The 16,746-nt window shown below is 42.8% G+C and overlaps 1 protein-coding gene across 2 annotated transcripts in view; it reads left to right on the top strand.

Annotated features, from left to right (window-relative positions):
• Window positions 1-737: 737 nt before the first annotated feature.
• The window catches only part of KIAA0319 (KIAA0319 ortholog), a 34,829-nt gene continuing 18,820 nt past the window's right edge, over window positions 738-16,746 (top strand). The window contains exons 1-7 of one of the 2 annotated variants that reach the window (XM_050892550.1): window positions 738-1,511; window positions 9,844-10,027; window positions 12,289-12,387; window positions 13,054-13,151; window positions 13,536-13,623; window positions 14,189-14,281; window positions 14,909-15,041. In XM_050892550.1, coding sequence (XP_050748507.1) covers window positions 819-1,511; window positions 9,844-10,027; window positions 12,289-12,387; window positions 13,054-13,151; window positions 13,536-13,623; window positions 14,189-14,281; window positions 14,909-15,041 — 1,388 coding nt within the window. In that variant the 5' untranslated portion in view covers window positions 738-818. Of the gene's footprint in view, window positions 1,512-9,843; window positions 10,028-12,282; window positions 12,388-13,053; window positions 13,152-13,535; window positions 13,624-14,188; window positions 14,282-14,908; window positions 15,042-16,746 lie in introns of both variants that reach the window. The other variant, XM_050892549.1, reaches the window with a different exon arrangement.

Raw genomic sequence — 16,746 nt, 5'->3', positions numbered from 1 at the left:
ACCTAGAACAGATGTTAAAAATTGACTGAGATACACACTATGTTGATTCATGCTTGATTTGAACACTTAGTCTGTGATGTGCTATGAAAATAGCTCTGATGTCATACTAAATGACTACAGCTTCACTGCAAAGGAAGGAAAGATGCTCCCTACTGGAGCAAGCTCTTGGGATTTCACATGAACTAGTGGATAAAGCAGCAGAAGTTTGAGAATTTGATCCAGCTTTTATATTAAGCCAAGCAGTTATGTTGGTGTGAGGGACTTTTCATGAAGTTCAAGTGAGATGGCAAATGTTTCTCCTATGTAGATTTTTGCTGCCTTCTCCCTCAAATGAGATAATGACATGTTACAGCATCTTATTTGAGTTTTGTTTTAAAACATGTTTTGTTCACTATGCTATGGGGGTAGTGGAGGTACCCCATGATTTTTTGTGTTCCCTGCTCTGTTCTTAAGTATTGGCAACTCGCTTTCATCTCTATGTATTTGTAACAAGGGAGTAAGAGTTACTTTGCAAAACACATAAAGATCCTACACTGAAAAATCCTCCAAAGTACAAATACTACTGCAAAGGGACATGCTGAAAAAAAGTAGTGGTGACGTTAGTGAAAGGAAATGAGCTTATTTAAGCAGGGTACCACCTGTCTTTATCATCTCCTGTAATAAGCCATTTTTGGTCACAGTAAACTATATTATGGCTTGGTTGTAGTGTTGTGCCTTATGTTGGTGGTGTTGTTTCAGGTTCCAGTTGTGAGCAGTGCAGAGAAGGAGCCACGTACTCAGGTGCAGTAATATCTCCCAACTTAGAGACCACTAAAATTATGCGAGTTCCTCATGCTATGTCAGTGTCCGACTGCATCGCAGCATGTTGTGAGCTCTCTGGTTGTGACTTGTCCTGGATGTTTGAACGACGCTGTTACATCGTGAACTGCCAACACAAAGAGAATTGTGAACCTAAAAAAATTGAAACTGTAAAGTCCTATCTTACTTTTGTGCTGAGGCCTTCTCAGAGGCCAGCCTCGCTGCTAGGATTTGGGCAAGTTATCCCAAGCATGGTCCACTCTGTGGGACTCCAGAATGAGCCATCTGAGGAAGTGAGTAGCCTGAAGGAGCTGTCTCTGCTTGGCAAAGATTCCAGCCTTGAGGAGATACCTGAATACATTGACGATTATAAAGAGTTGGAGCAGGACCCCTTTCAGGTGAGCATCAAACATGAGCAGAAGGAGAGCATGGATTATGCTGACTGGGGCCTGATGGTGGCAGGTGAAAACGGCTTCAATTCTTCCATGGGTGATGATGGAGATAACCAGGAAGACTTTGCTGAAAAGAAAGGGGAGACTGGGAAGGTGGAAAGCCTTCTGAATAAAACCAGCTCTGAACTGAACTCTGTCACTGAACACTCCATAGAGAGGTTCTCATCTCTCCCGGAGATTACACCGTTCCCCGGGAAGACATTTGAAAGTGAAGCAGCTGTTCAACTTCTTGCACAACCTGATGATGCTTTGCAAAAAGAGGTATGTTTGCCCCTCAGCAAGCAGGCAGAGTATGGTGAGGGCACTTTGCAATTGTTTTGTTTTTCAAATCATATTAGGTTATTGCTTTGTAATGTAACCCTAACACTCAAATGACTTTACAGTCCTGTTACAGTGTAGAAAAGGCTGAAGAGGAGAGGATTGTCTTAATAGGCAGATGAATTGCTAAAGGACTCTTTTCTATCAGATGATAAGGAGCAGAGCTCCTTTTGGGACACTGGGGTTTCCTTAAAAGTGTACAGATGAGTGGGCTTGTACCTGGTATAATAGTGTTAGGTATTCTTCCCTTCTGACCCTTGGTGACTCATTGGAAGAAGTTAGCTGAGCAATACTAGTGGACCCTCTAGTATCCAAAGGCCGAGACCAGTAAACATAAGTTCCTCCATCAATTAAGCCTGTTCTATGGGTTTCATGTTACTAATGCATAGTGGTGTTGCAGATGTAATGGTGCTGAGTAAATACTTTTATAATGCTTTTAAAACATATGAGAGAGGCAAGGTACATAAGGAGGGACAGTGGTGGTTTTGGACCGTGATGTACAGCAGGATAAAGTGGATATAAGGTGTGTTTGTTCTCAGAATCCTTTTCTTGAGTCTGGCAATAAGAAAAATAAGTTAAATACCTAAAACCTAATTTAGATACTTAAGATGCACCTGTTCTCTATTTATGCCAACCAGTTTGATCAGTTGGGACTAAAGGGGCTCTGGTTCCTTAAGAACAGGATGGGATCAGTTGGAAAGTTGAAACAGGCTGTAAAGTCAACATTTACTGGGTTTGACACACACCCCTGCTAGAGGGAAGAGGAAATTAAGCAATGCTAGCTGAATTGCTCTAAATTCCACCAGATTTTGTAACCAGCAACTACCTATCTCCTGCTGTAAAAAAGGATAATTTATTGCCATTACTGTAGGGAAGAAAAATACATGTAAATAAGAAAGTTGCATGAAATCTGTGACAACTGAGGTTTTTGGAGGGGATGACTGAAATGGCAAAAGTATGTGTGGAGAACAGCAAATCTTAAGATACAATCTAACTTGGATACCGTTGCAGCCTAGAGGTGTGGCAGTTTTTGGGCTCTGCTTTGAGGTCTTCTAGATATCCTGAGAACTTCTGGGATTCTTGGGGGGCCTCTGGGAGTGCTGCAGCTGGGAGAAGACAGCTAGCAGAGGCTGGGGCCTCTAGCAGCTTGTCGCAAGCTCTGTCAGCTGTTCTTGATCAGAGTGCTTTGGGCTTTTGCCCTAGTGAGCTCATGATCACAGAGGGTGATGCACCCTTTCAGGAGGTGCTAGGGGGATGCCTAGGAGCTCTGCCTAGAGATGGCAATGAGCTAGTCAAGAGTTTATATGGGTCAGGGCTGGCAGGCCAACTGCTGTGGGCAACATTAGGGTGCATGTCTGCTCCAGACTGCCTGGTCAGGAAGAAGTAGATGAAGCCTTCAGGCAACTGGGAGGAGCCTCATATTCACAGCCCCCAAGAGAGCAGGGCACAAGCAATGCAGGAGGTTTCTGGAGAGCATTGGTGATAACTTCAAGAAGTTATCAGAGGTGATTGTAGAGCTGACAAGGAGAGAGGCTCTGCTGGACCTCACCCTTGCAGGCAAGGAGGGATTGGTCAGGGATGTGGCCATGAGGTGGTGGAGTTCAGGGTCCTAAGAGGGGTGGGAATAAGTCAAAAAGCAGGGTCACAGCCACAGGCTTCAGGAGAGCAGCCTTTGCCCTGTTGTGGGATCTGCTTGGTAGAATCCCAAGGGAGACTGGCTTCAGGAGAGCAGCCTTTGCCCTGTTGTGGGATCTGCTTGGTAGAATCCCAAGGGAGACTGTCCTGGAGATAAGTGGGGACCATGAGAGCAGGTTACTTTTCAAGGATCACCTCCTCCAGGCTCAAGATAGCTTGTGACTTTTATGATTGACCAAGTTGGTCTGAAATGTATTGGCATGAGTGAGAAGAGATTAGAACTTGTCTCCATATGTATGGAAGAACATTTGATAACAGATAAAGTGCTGTTGCAAGTTGGAAAGTGGGTACTGCTTCTGCAAGCAGAGTTGACAACAGAAGACTTGTTTTAAAAAGTATCTACCATGCAGACCTTGAAATGAGCATAAATTAACATGGGAGTTTAGGTGAGAGGGGTAGATACTATTTGTTTTTTTCTATTAGTATGCAAAGTATGTATAAATATACATATGAAAAGTATGATACCAAAGTATACTGTCCCTGCTGATAAAACTTAGTGACGTTCCGTCATGCACTAGAATTGCAGTTAGTTCTCACAAAGGGCAGTAACTGAGCTGTTCTTACAAAGTTAAAGTTAAAATTAAGGAAACCCAACCGCTGCGGTACTAAGCTCATCTCCCATTTTTCCTTCCATCTGTTAGGGGAAACTAACAAGCATCTTTTAGTTACTGCCTGTGCTGTGTGCTGGAAATTAAGTCATGGAAAGAACCTGCAATAGCTCCATGCACTAACATGTTTGTGCACTTTGCATGTGCAATAAGACTTGAAGCTTGCCTCCATTGTATTTTGCTGGAAATGGAAGCCACATTAGCACTGTGCTAAGCTTTAGCCAATTGTCAGGATCTCTGCCAACTGAACTGCTTATGCCTTGTGCCTTAGAGAAGCTATAGAACTTTGAGTTCACCTGAAGTGTGTGGCGAACAGAGCTGAGCAAATTTGTTCCCCATGTCTAAGGGATCATGTGAATACAGCTTTATGAAAGCTGAGATTTCACATCTTGCAGTGGTAATGATATATATGGCCAAGCCTACTTTGTAAATCTCTACTTTGATTTTGCCATCCCAGCCCAAATAAAAAGATTTTGCGTTCTCTTTGTGCACTGCCTGTGTAGACGGGAGTTTATTGCAAAGTGAAATGGAGTGAAACCTGTTTCTCACTGGGACACAGAGGTGGCATTTCTATGTGGTCTTTACATTATGCTAACACTATGCTAGCACAGCCATTGAAATTCCCATGGAAAGGCTGAGGAATGAGCTTGCTTCTTTCAGTGCAGAAGGGATGAAGCTCCAAAACTGGGTCAGTCTTTAGCCCCAGCTGGTAGTGATGTTGAAGAGCTGATAAGACAACTGTAGTTCAAAGGTGATTGGGCAGTGCTCTGTTGGCAGAACTGTAGAGGATTGATGGGATAGCATTGACAGCTGTTTATGAAATGTATTGTGAAATGACCTTAAAGGCTCTCTATTAATGTAAAGAAAGGTTAAGAATCTGGAGAAGCAGAAGGTTTTGAGAAACTGCCAAAGCCTGTGCAGCCTTTGGTGAGGTGAGCATAATGTGCAGTGAAAAGAAAGGGAGTGGAGACTAGGAAGGGGAAAGGAGATGTGTCTGGACTGAAGTTGAACCTGGGGAGGGCAGGGAAAGGTGTTTGCCAAAACTGCTTGTCATCTTCATTTCTCTACAAATGTCTGAATTCAAAGGATTCCTACTTTCTTGTTTCCTCTGCTCCAGTATGGGCTTCTCTGTGGGCCTCAGTCCCCTGGGAGGTGGCATGAAGTGCCTCCTTCCAAGAGGGTGTCTCCAGCCCTGTGCCCAATAAAGTCCGCTTCCACATGTTCCCTCTCATGTGTGCTGTTGTGCATCTCCCCACCTCCTCCTCTGTCCCCTGCCCCCAGTGGCTATTGCCCTTTCTTAACTATGTCTGAGTGGTTGCAGTATTGGCACGTGGTGGCTGGTTTCCGTCCATTGCCAAACTGTCTGGGACCACGGGGGCGACCCCTGCAGCCAGTCCCCTGCCACCCAGACCCTGCAGGTTATGCCTAACACAAACTTCCAGCTTGGCTTCAAGTTTTTCTGGTTTGGGAACTGCACTTGTAACTCTAGTGAAAAAGATGCTGCCTGTGATAAATTCTGGTGGTAGGATTTCCTTCTTATGTATCTCTTTCTCCAGCAAGCAGACATTTTAATCAAATCTCATATGGATTGTTCAGGCATATACTTGTGTTTCCTTCTGAAAAAATGTTTCTTTGGAAACCAAATTTTGTTATTAAGGAAATCTTCAGGTTTTATACCTGGATTAAAAATGCCAAGATGTCTCCAAATAGTTTTCTCACTGGTATATGATCCAAACTACCTCTCAAACTGTGGTCTTTTTGTATAGGTTATGAGAATGTGAAGGTCTTAAAACCATTTTTGCTAATAACTTTAATGAAATACCCTCTGTTTATTGCATGTTATACAATATTTTCCTATCCTCCGCTTAATCTGCCACAGCAATTCTGTAGCTGTTCCTAGATCTGTGCTGATGCACTCCCTTCTGCAGCTTCCAGACAAAGCTGTTTTGACAAGCAAGACAGCAGGGTGGCAGAAATGCGGTTCCCTCCCTTCACAGCAGTCAGCAGGATGCAGTGTCCTCAGGTGCTGTGTTCTTTGAGCAAGGACCTGGAGAGAGATTTTAAACTGAGAGACCAACCAAACACAGGCCTCTGGAGTCTGTGCCCTGGGAGCATCCTTGCCATAAATGCAGTCAGGTGTAGCGGGTTTCTGTATGTGACTTGGGATACAGCATATGGGGTTTGTCAGTTAACTGAGTAACCTTGGCTTTTGGGTTTACATCAGAGTTCAGAGTGATCTTATGGACTGTCACCCTTTAGCAGCTCAATAACATGAATACATTTGGAAATCTGTACAGAGTAAATACTGTCAGGCTACCCAACACAGAAATCTGCAGTGCTCCCCATCCTTGAAGTGAGATACTTGTGAAGTATTAATTGTCTTAAAATTTCCAGCTAATTGCTGATCTGTTAAGCGAGGTGAGGTTTTTCAGGTCTTAGTCAGATTCCAGCTACTGCTATGTTGATGATGCAATGTTTCAAACATTTATTCAATAGGTTAGGCCTGACTTGATTTTTGAGTTTATTGCATTTGCAGGAATAATGGTGCAGTCAAAATGCATAAAGCTCTACCTAAGAAAGCTTAAGATGGCTGACAATATATGTGATGAAGAGCCTTTTTTAATGTCTGATTGGTAGGCCTTCAGAATTGATATTTAAGAGTTAGAATGAAGTGGAATATCAGAGATGTTTGTATCTTATTTTGGCTTTGTTTCAGTTCTGAGGTCTGCGAATGCTGAACACTCCTGTTTGATTAAAAATGCATTGACTTGGTCCATAGGGGATGTATAAGACCCCTGAAAGATGTTTTGATATTTAGATTTACCTGTCAAAAGTGTTTATTTCTTTCTTGAAGTCTGCACTTCGTGTCATACAGTATGATGGTTTGCTCTTTTGCAACTCCCCAGCTACACAATTAGCAGAGGTCATACTTGCTTGAAATCATTAGACAGGTAACTGAATGCAGAGGAGGAGGGAGAAGCAGACCAGTGAAAGAGCAGTTTCATGGCTGACAGAGCTGCTCACTGTAAGGTTCTCCAGATAAATGAGAAATAACCGCAGTACCATTTGCTCTGTAGTAGTCATGTACAGGGGGACATGGAGGAAATACTGCTGGGGAAGCAGTCGTATAAAACACAACACTAGCAGCACTTGACTCACCAGAGTCCTGATCAGTTGTCTTTAGGAATACTTGAGGAAGATGCTTCCTTGAAGGGGAAAGATGGGTTGCCTGGAGGATCAGGATGGAGCAAGGCAACATGGTTGAGCTTGTCTTTCCCATTCATGGGGAGAAAAGAAAGCACCCAATCTGTGGGGTCAGCCAGGGACCAGAAGTGAGGAAGAATCCCCCTTGGCATGATGCTGTTGCCTGCACTGTAAGTTTGAGCTTCCCCAGGGAACTGTATGACTATTTTTTTTCCTTTTGGATTATGGAGGTGTTCTTGTTTTCTGTTGGAATTCTCAACAGATTTGCACTGAAGTCAAACCCTGAGAACTGAAGGACGTGGGCCCTCAGGGTTGGTGTTTATTTTGTAACAAGCAGTAGTGGCCCTACAGGTGGGTAAAAGCAAACAAAAAAATCACAAAGCCCATACCAACAGAACTGCCTACCCTACTCACTCCCAGAAAGAGTCCTTTTCTTTCCTTTTCAGTTCCCAAGCTAGAATTTAGGTTAATCTTGCCCTCCACTTCTGCTCTAACATCTCTCAGTAATAGTTTCTGTCTGAGAGCTCAGTTGGGACAGGGGCAATATCAGAAATTATCTGCTGCCTGCTAACATTCTTAGTTTAAGCTATCTTTTCGACTGTGACACTGTTTCAGATGTGACAGTGCCACAGGGCACTGTTTTTGACTGCAAAGTCTTGCCTAGGCTTGCTGACTGAAGAGATGTTTGGTGCTGTTGCAGAAGAGTGTCCCAGGAAAGGTACGTTTGAGATGACTTTGTCCCCATCTGTCCTACAAAGCCAGGATGACTGCTTCTAAGCTGATAGATTGGCAGAGGGCCAGGAGAGGAGGAAAGCCAGAGGAAGCTCAGAAAAGTAGATGTCCCTCAAATTTGGAAGGCAAAGAAACACTTTGGTTTGCCAAAGCATGGTAAAGAAAATCTTTTTGGAAGATGTGGGATGGAGTGAATATGTAAAGGAGAGCTGTCTGGAGGAAAGGCCTTTTGTCAAGGTATGAAGCAGAATGGGCTTGAGGCTTTCCCTCTGCGTGATAATGTTGTCAAGGGTGAGATTCCTGCCTAGGGTCGGCATGCTGAAGGCACTACCTTAGGGGAGCTGTAGTCCCTGATCCTGCTGTCAGTGTCCCAGCTGCTCAGAGAGATCTTCTTACTATCTGCATATTGAGCAGAGCTGGAGGTGTGGCCACAAAGGTGCTTGCATCATCTGTGTTATAGACCTATCCGGAGGTGCAGCTCTTGGTGTGGTCCTCAGCATCCTCACAGGGTAGGCAGCCATAGTCCCTAACACTGCTGTCACTGTCCCAGCTGCACAGGGATCTTTCCTCTCTGTCCTTGTTGAAGGCAGAGATGGAGTTGCAGATGACTTCCATGCTCTCTGTTTCCTCGCAGGCTGGGAAGCAACAGTCCCTGGCATTGCTTTCACGTTCCCAGCTGCACAGGGAGCTTTTCCTTCTGTCCACATCCAAGGCAGAGCTGCTCTGATTTCCTAGGGAGGCAACAGACTGCAGAGTGAAAGTGGAGCACCTGAAATACGAAGAGAAGCTGAGAGCTGGGGCTGTTCAGCCTTGAGCAGAGAGGATTCAGGCGGATCTTACCAATGTGTACAAATAACTGTGGCAGGAGTGAAGAAGATGGAGCCAGGCTCTTTTGAGTGCTGTCCAGTGACAGGACAAGAGGCAATGGACTCAAATTGAAATACAAGGAATTCTATTTAAACACTAAAAAACATCTTTTTCTTTTTTCATGTGAGGGTGGTCAAACACTGGAACAGGTTTTCCAGAGAGGTTGTGGATTCTCTGTCCTTGGAGATATTCAAAACCCGACTGGACGTGGTCCTGAGCAGCCTGCTGTAGCTGACCCTGCTTTGAGGAGGGCGGGTTGGACTAGGCTGTTTCCAGAGGTCCCTTCCCACCTCAGCCGTTCTGTGATATGAGTGTGCATTTTACCAACCTTCATAATCCTATTCTTCAGTTAATAGATTATGTACAAATAATAGCAATATGTTATGTCTTCATGTGCCACACACAGTAGCCATAATTGGCAAAATGCTTTTCTCTAGATATTAGGTCAGAAATAAGTCTTGAATGTAAGGAAGAACTATTGGCCCACTGAGACTAATGGGGTGTTGAAAGGTGATGGGGCCTGAGAGAGAGAGGCAAGGTGATGGGCCAGGCTGACGCAGTGCGGAGTTATTCCTGGAAAACTTGCCATGTCCTTTGCTGCAGTTCTGATTTACTAACAAGGTGGGTCAGTGAGAAGAACGCTACTGCTTGGTGACTGAAGTAGATTTAGGGCATTTTATTAGTGGTGAGGAAATAATAAGGCATGAGCAAGTTCTGGTCTGAGCAAATGGAGTAAGAGGCAAGGATTCTGTTATGTTTGTGTGTGTACAGCATGAAGACAATAATACCACACAGACTTTGTCATTGGCTTTTAAAGGTTTATGACTATATTTAGACCTGTCCTACTGTTCTTTATTATTTTGAGAACTGATAGCCTTAGTTGTATTCCAGGTTACCTCATTTTGATGACCATAGCCTACACTGTTCTGCATCTGAAACTTGGAAAATGATTAGCATTTCTTACAAGCCTGATGGAAAAAAAAAAAAAAAAAAAACCAACCCAAAACAGTCCTCCTTTGATAGATATTCTGTATATGAATAAAACCTCCTAGTAACATAAATCAGTAGGCTCACTCTATGTGCTATTTAAAAAACAGCATACCTCTAAATCTAGAAATGTGAAAAATGGCTCACTTATGACAAATCTTTCCCTATAATTCATTTTTCAGGCTGCTACGCCTTCCCCTTCTTCAGACAAACTGGATTTCTCCCTGGGTGTGTCAGAGAAAACCCGGACTCCCACAATGGCCCCAGAGAATGTCACTGAAGGTGGGATCATGCTACTTCCTGCTAATACTGTGCCATCTGAGCCCATGCAGCAATTCACACCACCTGCTACTGCTGCTAAAGCAGGTAATGTTTCAACATAGCCAGAGATCTGAGGGGAACCCACAGGCTGGACAGTGGGCAGGGATGGCTTTACTACTGTCAGGCTTCCAACCTGTTGTTAGTTATGAGCTCGCTCTTTATCCAAATGTAACATCATCCCACTTTAAGCCTGTAGACCTACAGTAACGCTGCAAACTCCAGACCCCTTAGCCAGTTACTTCTGAGGCAAAACTCTGACCAAGTCCATCATTAATGGGAAATTATAACTCAAGCAAATACAGCAAAGTAAAAAGCAGAGATTAAGAGCCTTTTTGAAATGGGTTAATTTTTATACTTGGTAAGAAATACCTGAGGCTTTCTGGAGTTTCAGAATAGTCTCTTCTAGCTGTACTGTTATTTTTGTGTGACTCTTCAGAACACACTCCCTCTCAGAAACTCTTCCGTAGGGTTCCCACTATATATAGTTGTCAGGTGATACGCAGCAACATCGGTGGGACCTGAGGAAGTTCAGCCCCTAATAAGAGAGAAGCCTAGCCCTTAGTCGGGGAGAACATGGCCTCCTCATCCTGGGGAAAAAAAAAAGTTTGTTCTAATTTCAAAGCTGTGAGGAAGCTTATCAGACTTCCAGCTGCAGAGCAAAAGTTTTTATTTTGAAAAGGACATGTTTAACCACTATGTCCTCTGTAGTTGTATTAAGTTCTGTGTGTATGTTAAGAGAATATACTTTCTCCTGCCGAGTTTCCTGCCTCCCTGTGCGCCCTGACAAAGGGTTAGAAGGGCCACAAGAAGCAGAGAAGCACAGATGCGTGTTCTTCTGTACTCCTGATGTACTGAGGGATATGGAGAGCTAAGCCCCTTGCTTCCTGGTAGAGCAAGTCTGGTTTGGGACATTCTTGGCACCCTCTGCCAAACTGTAACCTGCCAGCTAGGTTAGCGATAGGAGGTAACAGGAAGAGATGAGCTACAAGAGATCCCTCTCCAAGGCATGGATCATTGTTACCATTGAGTGTTGACTAGGCAGCTCCTCGTCCTCCTTCACAGGAGGAGGTTGAAGAGGACTCAAAAAGGAGCTTGGAAGAAGCAGCTGAAGGGAAGGTTGTGATGAATCTCACTGTAAGTACTGCTTTGTGCAAGGATTGCCTCAAGTTTGTGTTTTCTCAGCCCTACTGTCTTGGAAGTCTCAAAGACAGTCCCTCCTTCTCTTCTTTGGTCGTCACCCTTGTCTAGCCATTTTATTCTCATCTCATGTGGACGTCAAAGTACAAACCTCCACTCCACTGGTGTCTAGGGCAACTCCCATGAGCAATTATGGAGCCTTGGGTACATTTAAGTAGCAGTGACAGAAAGTATGCTGTCAATGTGGCCTCTTCATCCATTTTTAGACATGTCAGCTACCACTGCTGAGTAGCCTCTTGCTCATCTATTCAGAGCTTGTAAGTTGGATGTTTAGACACTAGTGAATGTTGCCTTTGGAGAACCTTTGTTCTGTGGGTTCCCAATACTAAAAGGAAAACATTTAAACATTTAAAACCTTTGAAATATAGGCCTGTGGGAGCCTTTCCTGAAGTTGTGCTTTGTTATGTTTCTGTTGGGGACTGGATTTGTGGTCTTTGGCATTTTTGGAAGAGGAGAGAGTTTTCAGAGATGAGAACTGGGTGGGTGTTCCTGCATGGCAAATAGATTGAATGTGCAGTTCAGCTACAAAGTAACACCTTTGCCCTGCTATACAAGTGGAATTTTTAAAAGGGACACTGAGCTGGACATTGAGGCGTGCCTCATCAGTCCCACACAAACACGGAAGTAGTGCTTCTCAGTGAAATAAGAGTGATATTAGAGTTCTAGTATGGACTATGTTACTTTATTTAATGAGTTTGTTCTGGTGGAGATGGCTTTTTTGTCTTCAGTAATTGCGTATTTTTTAATTCCTGCACTTCCATCCAATTACTAAGAAAAATGCATAATTCTTTATGCAGAGCAGTGCTACCTGTGATATACAGGAATAATCAGAATGCTTTTCTCTAAAACAGAAGTAGGGGAAATGACACTTCATATTTGGGGAAGAAGAAAAATTTTGGTTTGGTAAAAGGTGAAGGAGCCATAGTCAAGATTATAATAGATTATTATTTGATTATGTATTGAGGATTTTTTTTTTACTTATCCTTGCCTGTTCACTGTAGAGTGTTTGTCAAATTTTGCTTAATGCATTACAAATAATATTGAAGATACTAAATTTATATCCGTCCCATCTGTTAAAACATAATGTCCTCATTCTGTCTTAGATACAGTAAAAGAACTTATTGTGTCTGCTGGAGATAACATACAAGTGATGCTACCCGAAAATGAGGTTGAACTGAATGCCTTTGTTGTCCCGCCACCACCTACAGGTGAGTTCAATGGCCTTGGCATACAAGCAGATGCATACACTACCAAGCTGTAAATGCAGACAAGTCCTGAGTTATGTGAACATCCGCACCTCAGGATAAAACCATCTTTCTCATCTCCTACTACTACCTTTTTTTGTGGCTCCAGCCGCAGAGAGGATTTTCTCCTTTGGATTTTAGAGAGTTTTTTTAAGTGGCTTTTATTTTCAGAACCTGAACTTATTAGCCAGATGGTTCAATGGAAAGCCTGTAGTTTCTACCAAAAGATGATGTGGTCTGGATTATAGCATCTTGCTGTAAAGCAGAGGGGGGGAAAAGTAGGTTCTGAATGCAACATTTACCTTAACACTACCAACTTCCGAACTGCAGCAGCAAAGAACACGTATTTCATAGGTAGCTATGTAAAATGCATTCACTTCATGTGAAGCTGATTTTTGTGAAGTCCATTACTTGTGAAGTCCATTACGTCCTTGCTGCTTTACCAGGTTACAACACACTGCGGCAGTTTAACATGTATTTGTACTGCTTCATTTTGCAGGCTTAAACAGTAGCAGTCATGATTTCCTACTGTAGCATTTTATCTGATGGATGGTGAACTTGATTTCTTTGTTTCTTGGGCTTATCTTGAAGGCAAAGCTTATTACCCTTATGCTGTGTTATTGCTCTTAGAAACAGCCTACACCTATGAGTGGAGCTTAATCAGTCACCCTGCTGACTACGGTGGTGAAATGGAGCGCAGGCACAGCCAGACCTTGAAGCTCTCTCATGTAAGTGACCTGTAAGCTCAGGCTCACTGTGTTTGTGTGGTCCTTTCACAGGAATCTAACCTGTGGGGAAGGGCACCTTTATTCAAGTTTAAATGACTGCCAGAGTCTCTTCACTTGCATGTGTCACCAAATCTTTGCAAGATTAGAAGTGTCTTTTTTAGAGTGCTCTAATGATTTTCTAAGAGTAAAAATTCCTAAGTGTTTGCTTTGTATTCCCCACTGCTGGGCAGTGACTAGTGGCCTTTTGTGTATGTGTTTTTATAAAAGGAGCTCTAGGTTTCAGATATCCAGATTTTTCTCTGTTTACAATATGATTGGCAGATGTATGCATACTGTTTTTGTGTAATTTGACGTGTGACCCGATTTGTTCTGTGTTTGTCTTAGTTATCGGTGGGACTTTATGCCTTCAAAGTGACAGTTTCTGGTGAAAATGCCTTTGGTGAAGGTTTTGTAAATGTCACGGTCAAACCAGGTAAATCAGTTGGCTAAAATAATGAAATTAATTTCTTCAACACAAGTAGTTATACAACATGCTTATCTAATAGTCTCTCAGTTACTGTCTGTCAGGGACGTCTGGTAGTCCAGTCATGCAGAGATGTTTCGTATCTTGGTGTCTATAAAGCATTTTAAGGAAGCAGAGTTAAGGATCTTGCTCACTGTGTTTAAGTGCTCTCTGGTCTTGTACCCTCCTCAGGCAAGGCCTGAGATAGAATCATGCCACCTTTTATGGTCCCCTTCTCCAGTACAGTTAGGAAGAGCAATTAGGTGTTGAACCGGCTCTAGCTGCGAGTTACAGTGCACAGGTCTGATCTAAATTATACCAGTTAGAAGTGGCCGCAGTGGAAGACTGCTGTGTCAGTGCACTGCTCTTCAGTAACTTTTTCTCTCCCTTGTCCAAAAAGGACAGCAGATGCTGCAAAGCTGTCAATCCTAGATTTAAATCACTGGGGACTATTGATCTGTAGAGTTAACAGATTAGTTTTGCCTGGGCTTTCATTACTTTTTTGTCGTTGTTCCCCCCCCCATCTTTCTCACAGCAGTCAGAGTTAACCAGCCGCCTGTTGCCGTTGCTTCACCCAACGTACAAGAAGTTTCTTTGCCTACAACTTCTACCTTCATTGATGGCAGTCGTATGTACTGGACCATCCTGTGCTTATATCCTGTATTTTTAATACACGGTTACAACTTTATTGTTTGTCAATTAGAAGTGAAATTCCTTCTTCTCGCTCTACTCAGAAGTTCCCTGAATCATGATTTATTTCAGAGATTTGAGTCCAGTTATAAATTGTTTTAATAAATAAAGTAATAAAATGCAGCCTTCCACTTGGGGGTTGAGATGCAGTGTGTCAGGGGCTGCTGCATCCGAACCGCAGCTACTCTTACAGCTTCCTCCTGTCCTGCCTAGAAGGCTTCTGTGCCAGTACAGCTGGGGCCATGGTGGAGAGCTGTCACGTAGGGTATGATGAGATGTCATAATTACCTTCATAATTACTGAGAGCGGACAAGTTGGAATGTACAGAGTCTGAGACTCATTTTTATTTCTGTGTGTGAAGAATTTTTTGTTTGTTTGTTTAGATAAACAGTACCAAATGTAACTTGGAATCTGTGGTTTAACAGCTGTGGTACATGAACTCTGTTTGAATATGCTTGAAAAAATAGTTGTAGAAAACCAGTTAGGGATCAGTGCATGAAAGACTTTAGTATTCATTCCAGCAATTGCTACAAGAAACTGATACGTTTTTCTTTAATGAATGTAGAAAGTATAGATGATATGAAGATAGTGAGCTACCACTGGGAGGAAATTAAAGGTCCTTTGCGAGAGCAGAAGGCATCTGCTGACACACCTGTCTTGCACTTGTCTAACCTTGTTCCTGGAAACTACACTTTCAGGTACCTGCACAGATGCTTTCCTTTGGGGTTTTAACTATTTCTGTGATGTCAGCTAAATGTTTTTTTCCTCTTTGTGCTTGCATGTACCTCCTCAAACAAAAAACTTCATTTTTCTTCTGCATGCTCTTACCCTTCAGTTTGCACAGTGGAGAGACATAGGAAGCAGGTTTATTGAAACTGTGATTTTGTGATACTGGTGTAGTGATACTTTACAGAACAAAGTTATGCGAAAAAAGGTATCAGAAATCAAATACCTCCCGCTCCCAGCAATAATAACTGTGACAGAACATCTCCCCCCCGCCCCCGGCCTAGAAGTTGGCAAGTGTCCTGAGATGAAACTCTGCAGTCAGGCTGTGAAAGTCATCCCCTGAAGGGTGGTGGCAGACAGAACAATATTGGGAGACTGATCCTTGCAAGGCATCGTTGTGTGCTGATTTTAATAAGTCATTCTGTTCTTCATAAAAGCCTTTGCCTTGCTACTGTTTTCCTCCATTTATGCATTGCGAAAGCTGGATTTTGTCCAGACAATGGAAGCAATGTTTGTGGTTCTGGATGCTTTAATTAAAATCAGAGTTCATTTTCTGAACTTTTTAAGTTAAAGCCTCGTCTGCACAAAGGCAGACTTCCCACTGATCCAGCCTAGGTTATTTGGCTGCCAGTGGGTAACAGCCTACCAGTCAATATATTATGTATCAGTGTAACATCAGCAGAATGTTGACCAGCATACGTATACATTAAACATGGTGCTTTGCATAAGCTTCACCAAAAATTGCATAGCTTCAACTTTCATTCTGTGTTCTTTACTGGAATTGTTCCGTATTGTACAGTGGCAGAAATGAGCATAGGATTTTCTTCTGTATTAAAAAGGGCAGAGCTTGCTTACAAGGAATGCTCTAAGTGTGTTCCAAACTCTAGGGAATTAAGAAATCACTTGCTATATCTATGCGCCTTTGGGGGAGGCTGAGGTACTTGAACAATAGAGCAGTGTGTTCAAACTTACAGGAAATTAGCTGGTCAACAACATCCAGTGCTCCTGATAGGCATGGATGTACACCCACTGCAAAAGTATGTGTTCCCTAATGACAGAATTAATGAGCGCTAGTTTTGTTCCCATTCAGAGAAGGCTTCAAGAGTTGTTCCCTTCCATGTGGTCAGCTGTATGCAGTTTTCACAACAGAGGTCAATTAGAGATGTAGTTGGTTACCACGCTGTGGAGGGCAGTCTTTTATCACTTTCAGGTGTCTGCAGCAGTTATTTTAATGTGATTTGTTGTTGTGTTTCTGAGAGGCAATAGTGTTTTTTTTAAAACCCCGTACTTTTTTAGCTTTGTGATGTGGCATCTTCAAAAATCTGAGCTGATATTCAGCTCCATTAAAATTAGTAATAGCGTGCCACAAAGAAATAAGGAGTTAAGAATTGCTACTGTGCTATAAGCAGAGCTTCTGAACATCCAGAGTAGTTTTCGATGCAGGTGTTAACAAGGACTGTTCACTATGGCTGATGAATGAAATCCCTGTTTTTTACTGAGTAAATGTTTTGAAGAATTTGCAGTGAAATCTATTTGAAATTGATGAAGTTGCCATTGACTGCAGGGAAAGGGTTTCATCTGGGATCCAGAATAGCTAGGTTGAAAGATATGTTTGAAAACAGTCTTCTGAATTTCTTTCCTGCCTTAGTTGAGGGATATGTGTTTCTGAAGCAGAAG

This window comes from Gymnogyps californianus, chromosome 2 (assembly GCF_018139145.2).
Source record: "Gymnogyps californianus isolate 813 chromosome 2, ASM1813914v2, whole genome shotgun sequence".
NCBI lineage: Eukaryota > Metazoa > Chordata > Aves > Accipitriformes > Cathartidae > Gymnogyps > Gymnogyps californianus.
Note: the sequence above shows the minus strand (reverse complement) of the source record. Positions and strands in the feature narration are given on the sequence as shown.